Genomic DNA, 22980 nt, shown 5'->3' on the forward strand with positions numbered 1-22980 from the left:
ATTGTCCCCCCCCCCTATCCCCTTGAAAAAGAAATATATATAAGTAGAAAAATTAATATTACATAAAGCGCCAGATGGGTCCAGTCTGTCCTTTTTTTACAGCCCCCGGTTTTTTTAACTGGAAAGAGATGAGAATATGTACACAAGAGAGAGAGGAAGCGCCGTTCCGTTCAACAACAAAAAAGAAGAAGAAGAAGCGAACGAAAGGGGGGAAACTCATTTGTTCCGTAATCACACGCTCGCCGCCCTTAGACAAGTGTACTTACATCTACTCCTATGTCTGTGTGTGTATTTTTAACACATGGAGGGGGGAGTAGTAAGTTACTACACCACACGAGAACTGTCGTCGTGATAGTCAACTTCCTTTCAAATGTACCTAGTATTGGGAACCGCGAAATTCAAACGGGAATTTGAGAATTTACGAGTACGAGGTGTGGGTGTGTGTATTTCTTTTATTTCATTCGAAAAGGGGATGCCACGAGCAAATGGCTGAGAATAAGATTATACAAGACAAACTAAATTAACTGTGGTATAGATAGAGAGGGGGGGGGGAGAGAGAGAAATGAATATAATATCGTTTCCTGGAGCATTCAAAAGCTATGGGGTGAGGCGTGAAAATGGCCGACACGATGGCGCCCAGCAGCCGCGGGACGTCTTCCTTTTTTCTTCTCTTATATAATTCTCCAGCAGCAGCTAAAGAATAAAAAGAGAGAATCCAAGATAGTATAGGAGAAGAAAGTCTATTTCTTTTCTCCTTATTCCCTTCATCCACCCTATGTATAATATAAAAGCCAACGAGTCTTGACACCTGCTTTACAAAAATTCCTCAGAATTCTCTTCTTATTAGTGTGTACATTCTCAATACACGAAAAGGAGTCGAGAAAACGTGTAGACAGCAGCAGCAGCAGCACGGACAACGTTTTCTCTTTTCTCTCTCGACTCTAATATACACCGCTTCGTATAGCGCAGCATAAAAAAGCTGGACAGCATTCGATTGTCACTGCATATTTAATTGCATAAATTTGGTCAGCTCCAAACGAACATATCTTTCCCGAATATCTCACGCAGCCCAAAAAAGGAAAAATTCGAAAGAATATGACTTTCGTCAATAATTTATTCAATTTTTGTATTTCTTGTAAGTGTTATGTACACTTTTTTGTTAGTGTGTGTGCCGACGATTTTTAATCATTTCTGTTGATCGATAATTTAGGCATCGCTAATGAGAATATTAGTGTCGTCTGCTTTCGTTTTGAGCACGAAAAACAGCACAACAAATAAAATTACAAAAATGTGGTCGTCGTGTCTACTCTGGTCGCGTCTCGTTATAGAATAGTTGAACATACACTCCGTGCTGTTTATAGCAGGTAAATAACACTAAGAATACAAATAGAATGATTATGGCAGCTGAGAACCTGTTCCAAATTTGTGAAATGGCCTAATTCCTGACAAGCATTTATCATGTAAGCCCCCTGTTGATGCATGGCAGTTTGTTTACACTATGTAACTTTTACTTTGTGCAGATTTGAGGCCAGAACCAGCCATCATAGCTACAAGATATGCAAGTTTTCCTTGTACTGGATCTGTCATCAGCAACAGTCTGTATCATGCCTTGGGTAATAAATTTCGTTACTTTTATCAACCTGTGACATGCTGGAGATTTTAATGATGCAAGACTTGCACAAATGCAGTGAATTACATGAAACCTTAAATTCTCATGTTTATTTAAAATTGGGGTTTACCCACTATCTCATTTTCAACTTTTCCTTACTTGTTGTTTCTGGAAATTATTAGTTTTCGTAACCCATTTTTTATTTAGGTAAACAGCATCCAGTTTGATTAGAGATACTACCGATGTTGATCGAATTCCGAATCTCTTCTTCCCCTTTCTCTAAATGTTCTCGTGTACACCCATGTGAGTGAGGATGTATTCACGATGATGATCCCCTCTTCCCATCATCTGGTGGATTCAACTTTTGGATGGAGCACTTGTGGATGTCTGGCTGTATTTCCCAGGCTTAAAGGTAGGACAAATTAAAGCTATTTATCCTTTTCTACTGTTTGGTACTGTTGATTGTAAATCGTTACGTAGAGCCGATTATTCCTGAGCTATGCGATTGACTGGAACCGTTTTTTCTCTTGTCGTTTTTGTTGACTCAGTCAGGGTTGATTTTGAAATACGTCATTTGTAGAACTACTGCAGGCCAATTTTTTTTTTTACTTCACAACTTTGTCTTTGAGTAAACAATCAAATTCAAAAACATTTAAGTTTAAAACTTGAAGCAAAGTGCAAAGTCTAGAATATTTTATGACCAAGTGGGTCCCTCTTCTCCTCGTATAACGCCATCTGCGCGCTGTATCGCCTTTTCTTTTACCGGGATGGCTGATGTGAAGCTTTCTCTGCCCGTGTGTGCCGAGATGCGCATCTTTCTTTGAAAAAAAAAAAAGAATCATATTTGCATGAGACTATAATTTCTCCGGCTCTACTACGCATCAGTGGAGAGCCCAGGTGCAGAAGGAAGAAGAAAAAAAGGATAAAGGAGAAAATGGGTAGAATCATGGGGAAAGAGGAGGAAAGAAATGAAATAAATATTAAATAAAAGCCCAGGCTGCAATCTGCGTCGATAAATTATGAACGCCTGCAACTCTCGCGTAGTATGCGTGTCTGTCTATTTGCGCCGGGTTGCTAATATTACCAGGAAAAGTGGGAGGAGCGACCTAACGGCAAATAAAAATCCCCCCTGTCAAATAATTCAAAAAAAGTAGAAGGTACATTAAATTTGAATTTTGTGTTGCACAAGAATATCCCGAAAGGGATAAAAAAAGATGGAGAGAGATGAAAAAAAGTTGACGTTTGGTAAGACAAACCCTCTTGATATGTGATGATATTTCTGATATTTCTTGCACACACCTGTCAATCTCTCGCTTGTAGCTTTTGATTTATCCCCCAATAAGGTCTAGTCAGAACTATAGACTGGATCTACAACTTTTTTTCTTCACCTCCAGACACTACACCAGCATTGCCCAATAGTTTATTCTTATCAAAAAAAGATATTCCAGCGGCGGCTACTGTGGATGTCCAGTGGACGCCAACGACTACCGGTGTGATGCCCGCCAATCTCAGATAGACGGAGGAATGAAAGGGGTCTGATAGAAACAAAAAAGAAGGGACGATATTTATTTATATACATACGTGTAACGTATATATGTAGACACACACACACATATTTATATTTGGATAGATATATATATAATACACTACTGCAACATCTGAATTGTAAATGAAGAGACGCCAGAGATCCAGTCAGTCTAGAATAGAAGGGACTCTCTTTTTGTGAAGAAAAACATTCAAAACAGGTTCTCTTGATCTATTCTCACATAAATCAAAGGAAAGAAAACAACAAAAAAAGATGGGGGTTGGGAGAATCTAAAAGGAAAAAAATCCCGAGCTGAGCAGCGCGCGCAACAAGATAACATAAATACAAATCAAAATGATTTGGGACAGGATTTTTCTTAACGAGCTTTTTCTTTTTCTTCTTCTTCTACGTTTTTATACCTGGAGGACCTTTAAAGAAAAAGGTGGGTGTCTCTTATATCCCCCCTCTTTTATTTCTATCGTCCGCGTATTTCTTGTATTATAAAAATACAAAGCGACAAAATCTTTAAAAGAAAAAAGGGAAAAAACTTTTTTTTTTCCTTTTTTCTTTTCCTTTTTCCAAAATGACAGGCACGAGGACCCCGGCAGGTTTTCCCTTCTTTTCTTGAAGGTGATAGCCGACTGGTAACCTGTCATTTTGTCGTTATGAACCATGTCATTCTCTGCTGATGAACAAAGGATACACAAGTTTTTTTTTTCCTTTTTCTTTTTCTTCTTCAAGAAATCCTCTTCAAAAAATTGAAACTTTTATTTTTATTTTTTGGTTTTTTCCATTGAAACGAAACGTAGGGACCGACTGCTGTGTATTGTTACGCTGGCCGATTCAGACTGCGTCTCGGCGGCGGCGGCGTTCACAAATATCGCCGGTCATGAACAAGGAATTACTTGGATATTTGTCTTTTTCTTCTTTTTCTTTCATTCTCAATGTGCAAGTTACCGTGACAGAAAAGAAACTGACCATCAGGGGTCTCTCACGATCGATTTTTTCGACAAAGAAAAAAACAGTGTCGGCACAGAAAGGACAGCAGAATTTCCAAGGCGAAATTTTTTATAATGTGCAGTTTGCAAGGACTGTAGGAGGGAGGAGTTTTGTCCTAGCGGACAATAAAAAATGGCGCATGAAATAAGATGAGGGGGAGGACACAGTTCAAAAAAGAGAAACTGTTGAGTTCGTATATGGAAAAGCGGAGGAGAAACAGCCAATTTTGGCGAAAAAAAAAGGGAACTTGGCGGATGATGGAGGAGAAGAAACCTGTGCGGAGTTATCGATCCGCCCACCTTCCCCTCTGAAATTTTTATTTCATTTTTTTTTCTTCTTCTTCTTCGTTTCTCCCTCCCAGTTTTTTTTTTCCTCCGCAGTATAACGCAGGTATATATGGTGTCTACCTCTACTGGGGTCCTGCCAATGGGCACAGCAACAAGAGAAAAGACGCCCAGCGGCTAAGAAGTAATTATAGCGCGGTTCAGCAACAAATTGAGTACCTTGGTGGCAGTTAGACCGAGCTAACTATTTCCAACCATTTAATTCTGCTGCTAGCTAGACTCTAGCTAGCTGCCCTCCTCCAATATAACATGCCCCGGTAGTAGTATATATATACTATACCTTCTTCTTTACTCATTTTTCGGCTTTTCTTATCTTGAAATTTCTTTTTCTTTTTTTGGAAAGAGCGCCGATTTTTCAAGCATCTGCATGCCACCTGGTGGTGATTTCGACCTCTAAATTTTAATTATAATTCAAGTTTCGCTACAGCAAGTGCATACGGCTAGTTGTTTTCACCGAGTTCCACCACATAGAGAGTGACAGAGAGAGAAATGAGAAATTAATTAAAGTCTGGTTAAAAAATATCATTCGACATGACTCGCCTTGGTGTACGCAGACATAACAACAACCAAGCGCTGCGGGTTTCGGGTTGTCCATCAACGTCAAACGAAACGAACGAGAAGACAGCAGGGCAGCCGAATAAGCAGCAAGCTGGAAAATAAATAAATTCCTATTAATTCTTTTCTCGACCCTCCTGTTTTTGAAAAATTCAAATTCAAAAAATTTCTTTTAAATTTACGTAAAAAAAAATCTGAACAAATTACGGAAACGTTTCGGACCGGGATATAAGGTATAGAAAACGACACACCTGCTTAGTATTCTCGTGATGCGAGGAGCTAAAGGGGCGGAATGAAAAAGGGACACACGGACTTTGTTTAAACGGGTGGGTTTTTATCCAGAAGGATATGTTCTTTTTCATTTTGTTAGTATATATCCAGTCGAAAAGGAAATAAATATGCAACGGAAAGGCAGAAAAAGAGATGGGAAAACGAAAAAAAAGGGAATATAAGAGAAAGAAAGAATAATAGAGAACGCCGCGCCAACTATCTCTCTCTCTTCAACTGACATCAACTCTTATCGGATCGTCGTTCCTATGTGCGTCGAGTGTGGTGCCGCCGGCTGGTCCCGTTTATGTTTCCCGATAGTCTGACCTGATAACAATTTATAAAGCTATACAAGGACAGAAAACAATATAAAATATTACCTACGTTTCAATAATAATTCGGTTTCTTTGGCTGTTTTTTCCTTGTACGAAATTGTTGAAAACATTTTGTTGTTGTTGCGGAAAATGAACCGGAATGTGTAGCGACCAGCAATAAGTTGGGTTTCTTTTTTAATGACATACTACTCTCATATCTGGATCAAAGTGTACGCATTAAAGGCTATATATATATACGTAGTAAATGATGCTGGTGTTGCTATGGTCCGCGCTGGCCGATCCCAAATTTGTGTGCTTCCTTATCTCCTGTGTAAAGTGTCGCCTTTGAGACGCCAGCCATATACGCGGCTATATGTGTGCTACCAGCAGTATTGTGTGTGTATATGGTGGTCATTTGTGTGGGTATAGTAAGAACACGGTTTGGATATGGGTTCACTCCATTACTGGATGGGGTCTATCATTTCACTTTCACGGCTACTTTTTATCTACGATAGAAAACCTGGGTAATTAAGTTACTGTATGTTTTCCTTGGATGACATTTGTGTATACGATTCAATCATGTGATGGTGGAAGCCGCGGTCGTCACCCTCCGTGGAGAAATAGAAACCAGTTAACATTAAAATTGACCGTCACTATATGCGACTAACAAATCGAATGAAAAAGAAATCAATCAACAGCGATCGATCTTGCTTGTAATGTAACGCAGGGAGGAACTAAAAAAAGAACTGTCGTGCTACCTATATAGATTACATTACTTTCCTGCATGTGTTATATAGAATTCAAGGGCCTCTTTATCTTTATCTTTTTTCAAATGGAAGCAAAACAAATTAACAATAACAAACCCTTAACTGTAATAAAAAACAAAAAGGGGCGAACACCGGTCAGACCGGTCTTTTCATTGTCGATTGAATGGCGCTGTCATCTGCTTTGAGTCGGTTGTCCTGGCAGTGGCAAAGTATTCAAAAGGTTTTTGGGGCCCGTTGTCTCTTCTACTGCAATGCACACACATCCCCAGATGACAGAACGTAAAAGGAAAGAATATAGACGATCAAAATATCGTCGCTCGTTTATCAATAGGAGAAGCAGTGTGCGCCAATTATTTACATATGTAAATATTATTTCTAGACGACACAACGGATCATGACGGAGTTTTCGAAAATCTCCCAAAGAGTTTTCTCTTCGCCTTGTCATACATATTCTTTATTTGGATTTTTTTTGTTATGCGACATATCGGGCTTGTATACCGGTAAGGAGATTAGACTTTGAAATTCAAAAGAAGAAAATCCCTCCTTTTTATTCTTCTTTCTTTTTCCTAGCTGTTCGCTTATTATTCCAGGCGACATCTCTGTCGTCTCTCGAGCATCCAAGGACAGAGTTGCCGTTCCGAAATGTCGTTTCCGCCATAAATTCCAGCAGGCGGGATAGGATAAGCGAGCCGATGTCGAATAGGAAGAGAAGTTAAACCGTAACTACTATATTCCTCCCTCCTTTTTCCTTTTTTTCTTTTTCTTTTTGCATGTATAGCACATCTAGAAATATCGTTTATGGCAGGCAACTTGGAACTTCTTCTTTTCTTTTTTCCGCGCAGAGAAAAAGGAATAAAGCGCAAGCTCTTTATATTCCTGGGCCAACCTCGTTAAAGAGTTATCGTGCAGCACGTCGCTCGTTTCCCATGCGCAATTCATCTGTCCATATATAGCGCTGCCAGTCGAGACAGGCAATCTAGATAAGAAGAAGAATAGGGGGGAAATTTTTTGATCGGTTTGCAAATGATCTTGTTCCAATCAGACAGAGAACGCTGGGAAAGAAAAAAATTAGGAAGCTCGTTAAACGAGTCGTCTATAAAAGGCGGCGCTTTCCCCGTGCAAGAAAAGAATGAGCTCATCGGACAACGGAATGAATCGAGTCTTTGCGCAAAAGAAAAAAATATGATTTGTGTTTACTTTTGTTCAAATTGGCTTGTTGCCTTGTAGCCCTGATTCCGCCAGTCTGTACATAACAAGCAGACGACGTAGGTATAATACGCACGCGTAATAGCGAGTCAAATGCATATAAAAGAATTCCTGTCTGCTGCTGGACGAGATAAACAACAAGGCGAGTCGAGGTAGATGAATGAGTGACGCAGAAGAGCAAGAAGATGGATCGACTCCATTGTCGGTTGGTGCCCGTCGGTCCGGCTTTCCTCATAAGGCCATCGCCTATGCAAATCGCGGCGCAACCCCATGTGACGTCCCCCCCAACAAAAACAAAATATCTAATACACCGTCGTGCTGTTGCTGGACGTGTATATCCGTAACTATGGAAGCGGCGCCATTGCGACCATTTTTGAATCCTTGTTGTGTCGTTCTTATTGTCGTCGTCCCCGGCTACAGACGGACTCAAAGTTGGGGTCAACTCTTTTCCCTATCGACAGGCACGCACGTAAATTCACGAGTCTGAACAAACAAATTGCAGACGTTGTGTGTTCCATCCGTCCGTTGGCTCATTTCGTGAGCGAGAAAACAAAAATCCAGAACTTTTGCAGAGCTATGCAAAAGATGCGTCATCGTTTTTGACACAATTTATTATCCTCGCTCGTATGCGCGTTGGTGTATAGTGGAAACAGTTTGGGAGGGCCAAAAGTCACACGGGCGTAATGGCGATAATATTTGCTGAGATCCGCGCAACAGCGTTCCCTTTTTTTATTTTTCCTCCCCATTGTCGCCCAGCCAAAAAGGAGAAATGCCAACGTCAGGTTGTTCTCGCCGTTGTTGTTGTTGCTGTTCATTTAAATCACACGGCGGATAGGTTTACACGCGCTCTCAAGTTGTTGCTGGACAAAACAAAAGGGGCATCAGTTGGCGCAAGAGAAAAATATTCAGCAGAACTGTCAAAGGTTCAAGTTTGGTTTTAGGGAGACCCGACCGAACCACTTTTTGGTTGTTTCTCACGTGAACTGCGTCGTATATCAACGTGCAGGTGTGTTTGGGGGGTAACTGGAGAGGAGACTATTGATAAGGTGACTGGTGGAGTCGACAGGCAATAACCCAACCTGACGGTGCTGCGCATTTAGTCTGGCACTTGCACGGAAACACATCGTCGCCCATTTGGCGCTAACTTCCTTCTTGTCTCGTTTGTATTTCCCCTCACGATGATTATTTTTCGTTTTCTGTTTTCCCGTCGCTTGCAGTTTCTCTGTATAACGACGGACGGAGCGCTTTCTCTCCTTTGGCTCACGAACGTTCGTGAACTGACCCTCAAGAGGACATGATCACACGTGCGCCAAACGGGCCAACTTTCTATAGCGCGTCCATTTGTATTAACTGCTGACTTGCCTGTTTCGAGAGATATGAGTCGTCCTATTTAATGTCGGGGAAATGGGATACAAGTTCAAGATGAAAATCCACATGTTGAATTCTTCTTTTATTAATCGCCATTTTCTTTCACCCCGTGTTGTGAAAGCTTTTGGTAATTGGAGGCTGGAGCCTCGTCGCTGTGGTAGCGTCTGAGAATGTTTCCGAGAAGTATATTTTGAATGTTTGAATACTAATTGCGCATACAGGAACCGGACGGATTTTTCTTTACCCTTTTCCTAACTTTATTCATCACCCATGTCTCTCAGCCCTTCCCTTTCTAAAAAAAAGATCACGTCATTTCTAGTCCCCCCTCTCTCTCTCCTAAACACAGACGATCCCCTCGAAAAAATTGCTGTTATCCGAATGTAATATTTATTGGAAAGTATCGGTAGTAGGAATGATAAAAGAGCCTCAGGGGGGTTAGAAAGAAGAGACGGAGGTGGTTGGTTTGCATCGATTAACTGGCCAATGGATTTGTTTTTCTTTTCTCGAATGTCAAGGGGAATAGACCACCTACCAAGTCGACTGAGAACCTCGCTGGAATAAATACGACCCTCGACCCTTGAATAAAAAACACAAGTTGGCTCAACTTCAACTGTAGCGTTATAGCTAGTTGTATAAAAACATCGAGGAGAACAACCATCAGCCAGACAGGAATCTATGAAAAATATTATTTCTTGACGGAGAATTTTTGTTTTATGATTGTCTGGCACCTCTGTTATGTTTTGAAATTTAGATGTACGAAATGGTAGATTTAAATATTCGATTAAATGATTTCCAACGAATCAGAGTAAAGTGGCAAAACAAAGGACGATTTATTCAAGCATAGTAATTCAAATTAGCCTTCTTCTTAGCTTGGACTTCGACAATCGCGTCCATGAAGTCTTCATGAGTAACCATAGTGGCTTCGCGGCGTAAGGCGATCATGCCCTAGAGAAGAATACACGAAATGCCATTCATGAGCTAATGATGCGGTTAAAAAGTATAACGAACGGTTACTTACAGCTTCAACGCAGACAGCTTTGCATTGGGCGCCGTTGAAATCCTCAGTTGAACGAGAAAGTTCTTCAAAGTTAACATCGGGAGAGACGTTCATTTTGCGGGAATGAATTTGCATGATGCGAGCACGAGCTTCTTCGTTCGGATGAGGGAATTCAATTTTACGATCCAAACGACCAGAACGGAGCAGAGCAGGATCTAAAATATCCACTCGGTTCGTGGCGGCAATTACCTGAAAATAGAAATGAATTAACAAATGCAGTTTTTAAGAATTGAAATTGAATATTCCACCTTGATGTCAGTAGTAGAGCTGAAACCGTCCAATTGATTGAGTAATTCCAACATAGTGCGCTGCACTTCACGATCTCCTGCCTTTTCAGAATCGAAACGCTTTGTTCCTATTTGAAATAAGGATGATGAAAGCTGCTTCTTTTGGAAAAAGATCTTTCATCAAGAACTTACCAATAGCATCAAGCTCATCAATGAAGATAATAGCTGGGGCTTTTTCTTTAGCCAGGGCGAACGCATCTCGTACCAATTTGGCACCGTCACCGATAAACATTTGAACTAACTGAGGGCCAGCCAACTTCAAGAAAGTAGATTTTGTCTGAGCAGCACATGCACGAGCCAACAATGTTTTGCCTACAACACAATGGAAAATTGAACAAGGGTTTTACTGTAGATGAATAATAATGCTTCATACCAGTTCCTGGGGGACCATACAGGAGAACACCTTTGGGTGGCTGGATGCCCAGATTTACAAATCTTTCTTTGTGAGTCATTGGAAGGACTACTGCTTCAATTAACTAGACAACAAGAAATGATTTAGTCAACAGATTTTTTTTTAAAGTAGAAATCAATGAATACCTCTTGGATTTGTTTATCAAGACCACCAACATCAGAATACTGTTCTGTAGGTCTTTCATCCACTTCCATAGCCTTCACTCTGGAGTCGTATTCAGCTGGAAGAGTTTCAAGAATAAGATATGAATCTTTATTAACACCAACCAAGTCTCCTGGCTTTAATTTCTCAGCATCCACCAGACCAATAACGGGCAGGAAATAAGTCTATTGAAGGGTAAACAAATGGTAAACCATTGACATATTGACTTACAAATGCTATTGGTAATTTTTTTCTGAAGATTTTTACCTGTCGTGTTGATGTTTTGATAACAGCACATTTTCCCTTCCGTTGTGAATCAAGGTCCACATTTGCTCCATCTTCTTCACCGAGATCTTGGGGGTCAACGTCAAGTAATTCAATCACATTAGAAACCAAATAGGGCAATGTCTTGTTGACTTTGATCTTTTCTGTATTCTCCTTGATTTTTTCTTTTTGTGCTTGCAATTCATGAGAGATTCTCATCACCTCGCTTTTCATAATTTTCACTTCATTGTCGAGCAACCGGGTTCGACTGACAACTTCTTCAGTTGACATCTTAAGAACTTCCTCCCCCAGGGATTCCTATTGAAACATAATGAAAAACCATTTTATTAGAAAAAATGCAATTAGTGATTATCAATTGTAATTGTCAATTCATGCAAAATACGTACATCTCCTTCCCAGATAGATTTGTCATCCAAAGTTTTTGTGGCCGCCATGATGACAATGAAAGTTTAACAGAATCGCCAGACCAAGTGATCCGTCGGCTGCAGTATCCCATACATGCTACTTCCGCTAGATGGCCAAACATACGATGTCAAATCTTACCGATAGAGGAGTTTTGACATTATAATTTCAAAAATGTTCGTGACTAATCACGATTTTTCGGCTCTGCGGCACAAGCAAAATAAATACAGATAAACTTCTTATCTGAAACTGAAAGGATCTAACGTAAAATTTAAAAAATTCCTAGGAGAGTGCGGAAAAATGACCTCAAGTCGCAAGCAAATGCTAATACTCGACTCTAATACTCGTCGGCTCGCAATCACTTGTATATTTTTGTACCAAGTTACCTCTCACAAATAAATAAAACATGCAGTGATGATGCGCAATCATTTCGACTGTACTACATCCTTGATTAAGGCCGTAAAGGGCTAAGCTTGCTTAGGAAAAGCACAGAGTTTCCTGTTTCGCAAAACTTTCCGAGCTTTACTGCTGCCGATGCTTTTTGTCTCGCTTTTTGTCTGTTAATTGAACTAGCCATTTCGGGAAATAAAATAGACCACACACTAATATGTGTTTCACGGTGTGTTTCTCAAGTGACAGGTCCCAAATCGCCCAAATCCAATGTTTTTTACAACGATTTGACATTTCATTTATTAAGGGGAGTTTTCTTTTCCCCTCTGTTTCGGCATTTTTACTGCTGTTTACTCAGTCTCAAAGTAAGCTAGTATAAGTATAGAAGAGAAGAAAAGTGTCTGATTCTGTTTGGTTTTGAAAACGAAATTCCAAGTTTAAGATAAGAGGCAAAACGGAATGATGGCATTCAAAATTCAGCTGAAGGTAAAATTCAACATGAAATAATTAAGTGATAAAGATAAAGTATTTTTTAATATTTAAAGCCAATCTGGAAAGCAATTGTGTCGATTTTCGAAAACAATCGGTCAATTGGTCTTGCACATTTTCTTTAACTATTTCATGCTGTGTCAACTGTCAATCATTGTAGCTTCAAGACAAATGCATTATTGTTTGCAATTTTAAGCATTCCGATTTTTGGTAGGACTAACCACATGTGTTTCAAAATTTAAATTGTTGAATGATTTTCCAATTCAATTATGTTTTAGCTTTAATCTCTAAAAGCAAAGTGCAACTAGAAAATTTATTATCAAGAGGGAGCTGCCGCCACACCGGCCGGCTGACCACCGGCACCTCTTGTTTCTGCAGTAGGCTTTGCACTTGTCTGTGAGCATTAAACCAACTAAGATTGCACTACCGCTACTTACAAAACGCAGCCGACCGCAAAACACTGTAATCCAATGAGCTTAGGAGTTGTATGACAACCTTCCTAAATTTTATCAAATTTTGAGCCTTACGATAGTACGGTATTTATTTTTTACGAATTTACAATTAGACACGCTGTTTCGTAAGCTACTATTTTACATCCACCACGCACGCACATAGATTGTGAAATTAACTATGTGTCTATATGTACACGTAATTATTTGGCTTAGAAAATTGAAACCTACGTGATTCAAATTTTTATAGACGATAAGATGAAGACCTTCATGCTGTGGACTAGATTAGCTAGCGCAATATATGTTCATTTACGGATATATAAGTGGTGACTCCCCCCAAAACTTATTAGTTGCAATTTATTTCAGCACTGCAGGAGGCCTATACTACCTACCTAGTACCTACCAACAATCGATATAATTGTTGTTAAGGTTACATTTCCCTTATACTGGGAACAGTAAAAACTAAGCAGAGTACACTCAATAGAAGAAGAAAAAATGAGATTCCTCATTTTTGGATTAGTTCTTTGCAGTGTTTTGATGGTTGCACGTAAGTTTGTAATTATATTCATTAAAAATCTCTCTTGTACCTACATTCACCTTAATTGTTGATCTTGATTCACGATTTTCTCTGCATATAAACCAGCTAATATATATTTTTTAAAATCAGATTCACAAAAAAAGATGGTGTGCTACTATGGTACATGGGCAGTGTATCGTCCAGGAAACGGAAAATTCGATGTAGAGGACATTGATACCAACCTCTGCACCCATATCATTTACGGATTCACAGGACTCGGAACGGACAACACAATTCAGTGTCTCGATCCATGGAACGACCTTTACGACGGCGGTGGAAAGGGAGCTTTGTATCGTTTCACTGGACTGAAAAGCAAAAAACCGTCGATGAAAGCGCTTGTCGCAATTGGGTAGGATTTTTTTATTGTAATTTTTCACTCAGAAAATATTCAACCAATTTTTTATGTGGTTTATATGATAGCGGATGGAACGAAGGGTCCGAAAAATACTCTGTGGTAAGTTGCGAATACACCTGTTTTTTCCATTGTATTACTAAATGAAAAGTTTATTTATTTCAGATGGTGTCTGATCCTGCCAAACGAGCGGTATTTGTCAACTCCGTAGTGAATTTTATAAAAAAATTCAATTTCGACGGACTTGACTTTGACTGGGAATATCCAGCTAATAGAGGCGGAATCCCTTCTGACAAGGTAAGCGTTCTATATGCTTTGCGCAGAAGTGAAAAGTAGTAAAAACTAGGTTTTTTTCTATAACAGCAAAATTTCGTCAGCATGATTCAAGAATTGAGGAATGCTTTTGCCCCGTACGGTTGGCTGCTTACAGCTGCTGTTTCTCCTGGAAAGTCGACAATTGACAGCGCATACGATATTCCAGCGGTAGCGAGGTAAATCACTTTATAATGGTTTCTTTCGCAAAGGTATCATATTATTAAGTGAAACACTTTTTTTTAGTAATTTGGATCAGGTCCATGTTATGACCTATGACTATCATGGGGCTTGGGACCCGTACACTGGTTTGAATTCTCCGTTGTTCTCAAACAATCTTGTCGATAAAGGCACTGACAATATCTTGAATGCGGTATGTTAGAAATCGGACAATTATTTTAGCAAAGAACGGAGCAACCCTTAAATGCTTAATTTTGTATGTTTTCCTAGAACTGGACGATTAACTACTGGATCTCGAATGGTGTACCTCGTTCTAAAATCATTTTCGGGATGCCACTTTACGGTCGCGGATTTGTTCTTGACAATCCTTCCGTAAATGGCTTCTATGCTCCAGCCGCTCTTCCTATTCCCGATGGACCCTATACGAGGCAAAATGGAACATGGGGATACAACGAGGTAAATTCATTTTCAGAATTCTAAAGTTGCCGATTTAAGTAAAATAATCTAAAAAAATGTCTCTTCAGATTTGCGAGAAATTTAAATATGAAGCTGGATGGACAGTTGTTCGTGACTCATGCTACATGTCTCCTTACGCAGTCAAGGGAAATCTTTGGATAGGATACGATGACCAACAGTCATTGCGGGCTAAGGTTTGAATTTATTTCTCGCGAGTTTTAAACATGCAATAAGTTATTGATGTGTTCTTTTCTTTTTTTTAACTCAAGGCTCAAATGGTTGCTGCCATGAATTTGGGCGGTGCACTTATTTGGGACATGGATACTGACGATTTCCGCGGTCTTTGTCACGGAACAACATTCATTTTGACCAAAACAGTTATCGATGCCATGAACGGGCCAACTAACCTCATGCCAAGTCCGAGTTATCCTTGTAGAACTGATACTACATTAACAACTACATCCGTAAGCACAACTACTGCAACTCCTCCTTCAACGAAGAAAAAGATGGTGTGCTACTATGGTACATGGGCAGTGTATCGTCCAGGAAACGGAAAATTCGACGTAGAGGACATTGATACCAACCTCTGCACCCATATCATTTACGGATTCACAGGACTCGGAACGGACAACACAATTCAGTGTCTCGATCCATGGAACGACCTTTACGACGGCGGTGGAAAGGGAGCTTTGTATCGTTTCACTGGACTGAAAAGTAAAAACCCGTCGATGAAAGCGCTTGTCGCAATTGGTAATGAGTATTGACGTTAAAAATAATTATCTAAATTATTCAAGCAAAACTGATTTCATCTTTATACAGGTGGATGGAATGAAGGCTCTGAAAAGTACTCAATGGTTAGTCTAAAAATTTACTTGTGGTGTATTCAAAACTGCAAATAATCTTCTTTCAGATGGTTTCTGATCCAGCCAAAAGATCAATCTTCGTTAATTCCGTAGTGAACTTCATCAGGAAATATGGCTTTGATGGTCTAGATTTCGACTGGGAATATCCAGCTAATAGAGGAGGAATCCCATCTGATAAGGTAAAGTACTAAAGTTGTGTGTGTGTTTTGTGCAGGATTGAGGAGAATGTGATAAACAAAAAGGTTTTCCCCATTACAGCAAAATTTCATCAGCATGATTCAAGAACTGAAAAATGCTTTTGCCCCGTACGGTTGGCTGCTAACAGCTGCTGTAGCTTCAGGAAAATCGACAATTGACACTGCGTACGATATTCCAGCAGTAGCGAGGTAAATCACTCTCTAGTAGATGATTTTGCTAAATAATCTGGTTTAAATTTAAACACTTTCTTTCAGTATTTTGGATCAAGTCCATGTGATGGCCTATGACTATCATGGGGCTTGGGAGCCGTACACTGGTTTGAATTCTCCGTTATTTTCAAATCCTTATGTTGACAAAGGAACTGACAATATTTTGAACGTGGTATGTATTTAAACTTAACATTTGCTTTCTTATTAGAAAAACAGTAACTTACGTAGCTGAATCATCAAACGCTCAATTTTGTATGTTTTCCTAGAACTGGACGATTAACTACTGGATCTCGAATGGCGTACCTCGTTCTAAAATCATCTTCGGGATGCCACTTTATGGTCGCGGATTTGTTCTTGACAATCCTTCCGTAAATGGCTTCTATGCACCAGCTGCTCTTCCTATTCCCGATGGACCGTACACTAGACAAAATGGAACATGGGGTTTTAATGAGGTAAGGCTATAATTATGAAGGCAATGATACAAGTTATTAAACAATTCCATTACCTTCAGATTTGCGAGAAGTTCAAATATGAATCTGGATGGACTGTTGTTCGTGATTCGTGTTATCAATCTCCCTATGCATTCAAGGGAAATCTTTGGATAGGATACGATGATCAACAGTCATTGAGAACAAAGGTTGGAATTCATTTTGAGGGATGCGAAAAAATTTCACATATTTGTTTTCTCTGCGATGTAGGGTCAAATGATTGCTGCTATGAATTTGGGCGGTGCACTAATTTGGGACATGGACACTGACGATTTCCGCGGCCTTTGCTACGGAACAACATTCATTTTGACCAAATCGATTATCGATGCCATGAATGGTCCAACTAATCTTATGCCAACTAATCCATGCGCAACAACATTTACATCAACTACCCCGACGACAACTACTACTCGGACGACTACTCCAACAACAACAACTACTCCAACAACTACTACTCGGACAACCACCCCAACAACCACTACTACTCCGACGACAACAACTACTCCAACAACAACCACTCCGACCACAACTACTACTCGGACAACCACCCCGACAACCACTACTACTCCGACGACAACAACTACTCCAACAACAACCACTCCAACCACAACTACTACTCGGACAACCACCCCAACAACCACTACTACTCCGACGACAACAACTACTCCAACAACAACAACCACTCCGACCACAACTACTACTCGGACAACCACCCCGACAACCACTACTACTCCGACGACAACAACTACTCCAACAACAACAACCACTCCGACCACAACTACTACTCGGACAACCACCCCGACAACCACTACTACTCCGACGACAACAACTACTCCAACAACAACAACCACTCCGACCACAACTACTACTCGGACAACCACCCCGACAACCACTACTACTCCGACAACAACTACTACTCGGGCAACAACAACTACAACAACTACTCCCCCAACGTCGATTGCAACAATACATCCACCCAGTTATTACTGCAAAAGAGAAGGATATAATGCTGATCCGGACGACTGCGGTGTTTTCCATCAGTGTGTATACTACACTGAAACTGGATGGCAGGATTTCGTTCAACCGTGTGCGCCGGGAACCGGTAAGTTCGCATTACGTATAATAATTACAAAAAACATGACTATAACCCATTATTTTTAAGTTTTTCTTCCAAAATTTTACAATTTCTTATTTCTCTACAAAAAATTTCAGTATTCAGTGAGAGCATGTACACATGCGCCCAACCAGAATTGGTCCCGGGATGTGAATTCTACTACGAAAATAAAACCACGCAACAGATATCTTAAATCTAGCAGCAATTGTTCTATATTTCGATCAACTCTATTGGATCAATTTACCGCAATTTTTTAAAATTTCATTTTCTTTACAGGGTGGTGGAAAATTTCTGTGAAATATATTCAATTAATTACAAGTGCATACTAAATTCTAAATGAATTATTTTACATATTTTATGTTCAAACTTTTCTTTCCTTGTTTCAAAAATTCTTTTAACTAGATCATATTATCTGTACACTATGTACATGGCTCGTACAGTACTTAACTCTTTTAAATTGTTTCGTATCATGTTGTTCTTGGAAAATTGAAACATAAACAAAAAGCCTTTTACACACCAATATGAAAACGAATTTAAAAAGCTACGACGCACCAAACAAAAGTTGCAGCAAGAAACGTTGGTTGGACGGGCTATTGTTTATCCTCGCAGGACTTTTGGTTTTATGAATAGTATACTATAGTGTTTTAAGTATGAACCAAACCAAGTGTAAGTGTGTGTGTGTGTTAGTTGTTAGAAGCATGGCCGCTTCTGTTAGGAGAAACCACTGTGCCTTCCTTTTCAATGAAAGATTATAATCAGATTCAATAAGTCATTTATTCAAAGTTATTCCTGTTTTTTTTTTAAAGAAAATGGACTTTGAGGTCGTCAGTTTGCTGAAACTTATTGGGTTTGGGGCACGAATCACCATGTCGAACAAGTGTCGACAAGTGTGTATAGATGTGACACGTATTAGTTCTTTGATTTATAATTTTAACTAGAGGAAATCATAAAGCCATTACTAATCTAAAAATCCATTGTGATAGGTGTTCATCAGTCAGTAAAAAAATATAGGAGGGAGATGGTAGGGCCTACAGATAAATTAAGTAGCTGAAATATATGCTGTCTATTGTCAGTGTAAGGAGTCTGTGGGAGTATTTGCTGTTTGCTACATTAGGTATTTCAGGTAAGTTCGAATTTAATTTCTTACTAAATATATAGTAAAATTGACCTATGTGAAATTGTTCCAATGTGAAATGTGAAAAAGTGTTCCTGTCAAGTGTCTGACATTTCTCTTAAGCTCATTCTTATCCATTGAAATTTATACAATCCTTATTAAAGGATGAAATCTGACATTAACAAATATTTGTTAGTGATTTACTGTTTTACTTTAACAAAAGGTCATCAGAATTTGATTTTAGTTAGTGTGATTGGTCTTATCATTTTCTTAAGGTCAGGTATAATCTACAGTATGATCTCGTGTAATAAATATGTCTTCAGTTTTACGCGCGGTAGTCAGCTAGGCGCTGGGAAAATATCGGTGAAAATATTTGAGTCTGCTTAAAGTATATAGTGTACCCGATTAATTCTGATGACATTTTTACGGGGGATTATTTGTTATTGCTTTCATAGGATCATCAAGCGATAGACATCGAACGTCAGAAAGAATTGTGATACGTACCCTTGCACCCCCTTACATTACCCAGTAACCTATATTTCTTTAACCGAATCAGCTGATATGTCTATCCCTTTCGGCATAGAAGCTATGGATTTTTACAGCTACGGTTAACTTTGCACAGCATTTTTTATTTGCGAAACAACGTACCCTTTATAGTTTAATTGTAATACTAAGTAATGACGTGATCAGTTAATCTTCTGGAATATGTTAAGCCTTAAAGTCATAAAATAAGATATCAAGGCAACCATCAAGGTCTGAAATCACTAAATGATTGCTGAATATCCGTATATCCTCTTTCCCTTACAGGTGTTTGGGTGCATTCCAATAGATAAGGTTATTTCATACTGTGACGACATGCAACGAAATAAAAATTGGATGAAGAAAAGCGATGCAATTCTCTCACAAAGGACCGCTGGGATTTGAATCCTTCTCCTTTTCCCATATTAACTATATCCGACCATATCTTCTCGATCTTAACTGTAAACAAGTGTGAAAACACCTGAAAGAGGCAATAATCTTGAAATTTCACGGGAATAAAAAGGGCATTATTTGTGCCGTTACACACAGTCGTCAATTTGAAATCACGTGGATAAGAAATCCCTTCACAACAGACCGACAGAATTTTTTCGTTATACTTTGTCGAGTGGATAGGCTGGTAAGTAAATTTTTGCTCAAATATTAAATCAGTAAAAATAATTGTCATCGTTGCCTATTGTAGGTTTTTAACGCCTGATATATTGGCATTAAAGTTTAAAATAACATTGTATTGTTTAATTCACAGATTTTACTAGAAAAATGAAGGTAGTAGGCTTATTAGCGTGCTGCGTATTTGCAGTTGCTATTCACTTTTCGAATGGCGCTGCAGTTGAACCTAAAGGTAGGGCAAAGTTCGTTATGTACTTTAAGAAATCAAAATTTTAAATTACGATCTCTGTTTGATAATAACGAAGCTGGAGGAAAGAGCATGGTGTGCTATTACGGAAGCTGGGCGGTCTATCGGCCGGGAAACGGCAAGTTTGACGTTGAGCAAATTGACCCGTTCCTCTGCACGCATATCATCTACGGATTCACTGGACTTGGTACCGATAACACTATGATACCTTTGGATCCTTGGAACGATCTCTACGACAACTGGGGCAAAGGAGCTTTCCTAAGATTCACCGGGTTGAAACAACAAAACCCGAATTTGAAAGCCCTGATAGCCATTGGGTTAGTTACCGTATATTTAACATTTAAAAATGTTGTACATAAAATTGATTGCGGCAAATTTTTTATTTTCAGAGGATGGAACGAAGGATCAGAAAAATACTCAAGAGTAAGTTTCGTTTATAGACCGATAAATTTCATAAGACGTAGCCAAATTATATTTTTGTTTCGCTCTAAAAGATGGTGTCTGACCCCGCAAAAAGAGCTACATTTGTTAACTCGGTGGTTAATTTCATTAAGAAATATAACTTTGATGGCTTGGATTTTGACTGGGAATACCCTGCAAATAGAGGCGGTCTTCCTTCGGACAAGGTAAATCTTTATTTTCCGATTTCTCAAATGATAGTGGGTTTAATTTGGAGACGAACTAATCTTTGATTTCATTTTCAGCAAAATTATATCAGTATGATTCGCGAATTGAAAAATGCATTCACGCCATACGGTTGGTTGCTTACAGCTGCTGTTTCTCCTGGAAAGTCGACAATTGATTCTGCGTATGATATTCCGGCCTTAGCAGGGTAAACGATCAAGCGCAATACAATTAGTTTCAGTTTAGTGCATTTCTACGCTTTTTTTAGTATCCTGGATCAGGTTCATGTCATGAATTATGATTACCACGGAAGCTGGGAAACTTATACTGGATTGAATGCGCCTTTGTACGCCAACCCCAACTACGATCTTACAATGGATAACCAATTTTTGAATGCGGTGAGTCTAATCTAAATGTAGTAACAATTTCTTCAAAACTTAAAGTAATAACTAAATGTTTCTATTTGACGATAAAACGGACACAGAACTGGACAATTTATTACTGGCTTTCAAATGGAGTACCCCCCTCTAAGATTATTATGGGTATGCCACTTTACGGTCGCGGATTCCAGCTAGATAATTCAGCTAAAAATGGTTTCTATGCAAGCGCTGCTAATCCTATCCCGGCTGGACCGTACGTATATTATTTAAATCATTTAAAAAAATGGAAATAATCAGACATATAAAAATATTACTTGCGTATAGTTACACACAACAAGCCGGCACATGGGGATACAATGAAGTAAGCAAAATAGCTGGGAAAAAAAGCGCTGTGATATTCCGTGCATTAATTGTTATCGATTTCGTTTCTCACTTAATCAGATTTGCGAGAAATTCAAAGCCGACGGTACTTGGACTGTGGTTAGAGACTCTTGCTATCAAACGCCATACGCCTACAAGAACAATTTATGGATTGGCTATGATGACGAGCAATCTTTAAGGAATAAGGTAGAATTTTTGTATTTATTTAGTTTTTTTAGCTACAGCAAATTGACATTTGTTTCCTTCCAACTAAAACAGGGTAAGTATATCGCGGCCATGAATCTAGGAGGCGCTCTTACCTGGTCGATAGAAACTGACGACTTCAGAGGATACTGTCATGGAACACCTTTTATCTTGACAAAATCGATTGTTGAGGCCATGAACGGACCTACAAACCTCATGCCAACTAACCCTTGTGCATCAGGTTCCCCACCACCTCCTACACCACCTCCTATTGATACTACTACTAAGTCTACTACTATCCAAATTACTACTCCTAATAAAGTTACTACAACTACAACAGCCACTCCTAGTACAACTACTACTAAAATAAGTACTAACCCGACTCCCACAATTACCTCGACTCCACCCTCGACTCCTTCTTGCACTTGTGCAATTCCTACTGGCACTCCAGCTCCCCCAGTAACCACTACGGTACGCAACAAAATCTGACGAGAATTCAATAAGAACTTATTTTATATAACCAATATGTTTTGGCAACATGTCAGCAGGCATCATCAGGTGGAACGACTTCGGAACCTAATTCCGTTTGTAAGAAAGAAGGTCTGAACGCCGATCCAAATGACTGTGGGATATTTTACCAATGCATAGCCCAAGCAAGTAACGGATGGCTTGTGTACACCCAGCACTGTGCAGCGGGAACGGGTAAAACAAAATTTTAAAGCAATGTCGGCACTCGTCAGTTGTTCCACAACTTACATTTCAATATCTCGTTTCCTTTAGTTTTCAATGCCAAGATAGACGTTTGCGACTTTCCACAAAAGGTTCCAGGATGCGAGAACTATTACGGATAACAAAACAAAAGACAGAAGACTATTTCATCAATACATTTTAGGATTCTAGTAATGAAGCAAAAAAATGTGTCACATTTCCATTGTTTCATTGTAGTACAGTATGTATTCTATTCTGCATTAACGTGATTTTTTTTTTTTAATAAGTTTGTTTCTATTGTACAAAAAACGCAATTAACATATATAATTGGCGATAAATTTGCGATTTTCTGCTCGGAACTACTTTACTTTATACTTATACATCATTTTTAGTCACTGGCCTATTTTGAAAATCGTTTCTCGTTACTTCATAAAAAAAAATAGTTCTTCAACTACAATCAAAAGGTGCCGCCTAATAAAAAAAAAAGGAACTTGACATCTGAGTTCACGGAGAGTAAATAAATTACACGAAACAAATCTATGCAGTACTTTTCCTGTTGCGCGTTAAAATGGTGGATGAAAC

General features: G+C 39.2%; 3 protein-coding genes and 1 long non-coding RNA gene across 6 annotated transcripts; 3 read left to right on the top strand and 1 right to left on the bottom strand.

Moving 5' to 3' along the window:
• Window positions 1-1223: 1223 nt before the first annotated feature.
• Window positions 1224-2210, top strand: LOC124204241. Its single transcript, XR_006878795.1, has 3 exons — window positions 1224-1364; window positions 1521-1613; window positions 1817-2210. It is a non-coding gene; the product is annotated as an uncharacterized LOC124204241 (long non-coding RNA).
• Window positions 2211-9760: 7550 nt separating this feature from the next.
• Window positions 9761-11683, bottom strand: LOC124204231 (26S proteasome regulatory subunit 6A-B). The gene is made up of 8 exons (XM_046601281.1): window positions 11523-11683; window positions 11119-11433; window positions 10836-11036; window positions 10672-10774; window positions 10431-10610; window positions 10260-10366; window positions 9973-10200; window positions 9761-9899 (listed from the first exon to the last, which is right to left on the bottom strand). The coding sequence occupies exons 1-8, from the start codon at window positions 11568-11570 to the stop codon at window positions 9789-9791; spliced, it is 1293 nt and encodes a 430-aa protein (XP_046457237.1). The 5' UTR covers window positions 11571-11683; the 3' UTR covers window positions 9761-9788.
• A 1516-nt stretch (window positions 11684-13199) lies between these two features.
• Window positions 13200-17935, top strand: LOC124203137 (probable chitinase 10). 2 transcript variants are annotated; one of them, XM_046599780.1, is made up of 18 exons: window positions 13213-13413; window positions 13534-13792; window positions 13864-13897; window positions 13961-14092; window positions 14159-14286; window positions 14354-14480; window positions 14558-14743; window positions 14812-14937; window positions 15013-15493; window positions 15563-15597; window positions 15654-15785; window positions 15865-15992; window positions 16059-16185; window positions 16280-16465; window positions 16525-16650; window positions 16712-16933; window positions 17123-17603; window positions 17714-17935. In XM_046599780.1, exons 1-18 carry the CDS (start codon window positions 13362-13364, stop codon window positions 17806-17808), a joined length of 3057 nt encoding a protein of 1018 aa, XP_046455736.1. In that variant the 5' UTR covers window positions 13213-13361; the 3' UTR covers window positions 17809-17935. The 2 variants fall into 2 exon arrangements, with proteins under 2 accessions (XP_046455729.1, XP_046455736.1); XM_046599773.1 differs by having other exon boundaries at window positions 13200-13413; window positions 16712-17603.
• Window positions 17936-19730: 1795 nt separating this feature from the next.
• LOC124203180 (acidic mammalian chitinase-like) lies at window positions 19731-22658 on the top strand. Of its 2 annotated transcripts, none has more exons than XM_046599852.1 (13): window positions 19731-19885; window positions 20012-20107; window positions 20181-20439; window positions 20512-20545; window positions 20617-20748; window positions 20827-20954; window positions 21015-21144; window positions 21231-21379; window positions 21451-21487; window positions 21568-21693; window positions 21766-22161; window positions 22236-22392; window positions 22471-22658. In XM_046599852.1, the coding sequence occupies exons 2-13, from the start codon at window positions 20026-20028 to the stop codon at window positions 22539-22541; spliced, it is 1701 nt and encodes a 566-aa protein (XP_046455808.1). In that variant the 5' UTR covers window positions 19731-19885; window positions 20012-20025; the 3' UTR covers window positions 22542-22658. The 2 variants fall into 2 exon arrangements, with proteins under 2 accessions (XP_046455808.1, XP_046455815.1); XM_046599859.1 differs by having other exon boundaries at window positions 22239-22392.
• Window positions 22659-22980: the final 322 nt, after the last annotated feature.

This window comes from Daphnia pulex, chromosome 2, assembly GCF_021134715.1.
Source record: "Daphnia pulex isolate KAP4 chromosome 2, ASM2113471v1".
In the NCBI taxonomy this organism is placed as follows: domain Eukaryota; kingdom Metazoa; phylum Arthropoda; class Branchiopoda; order Diplostraca; family Daphniidae; genus Daphnia; species Daphnia pulex.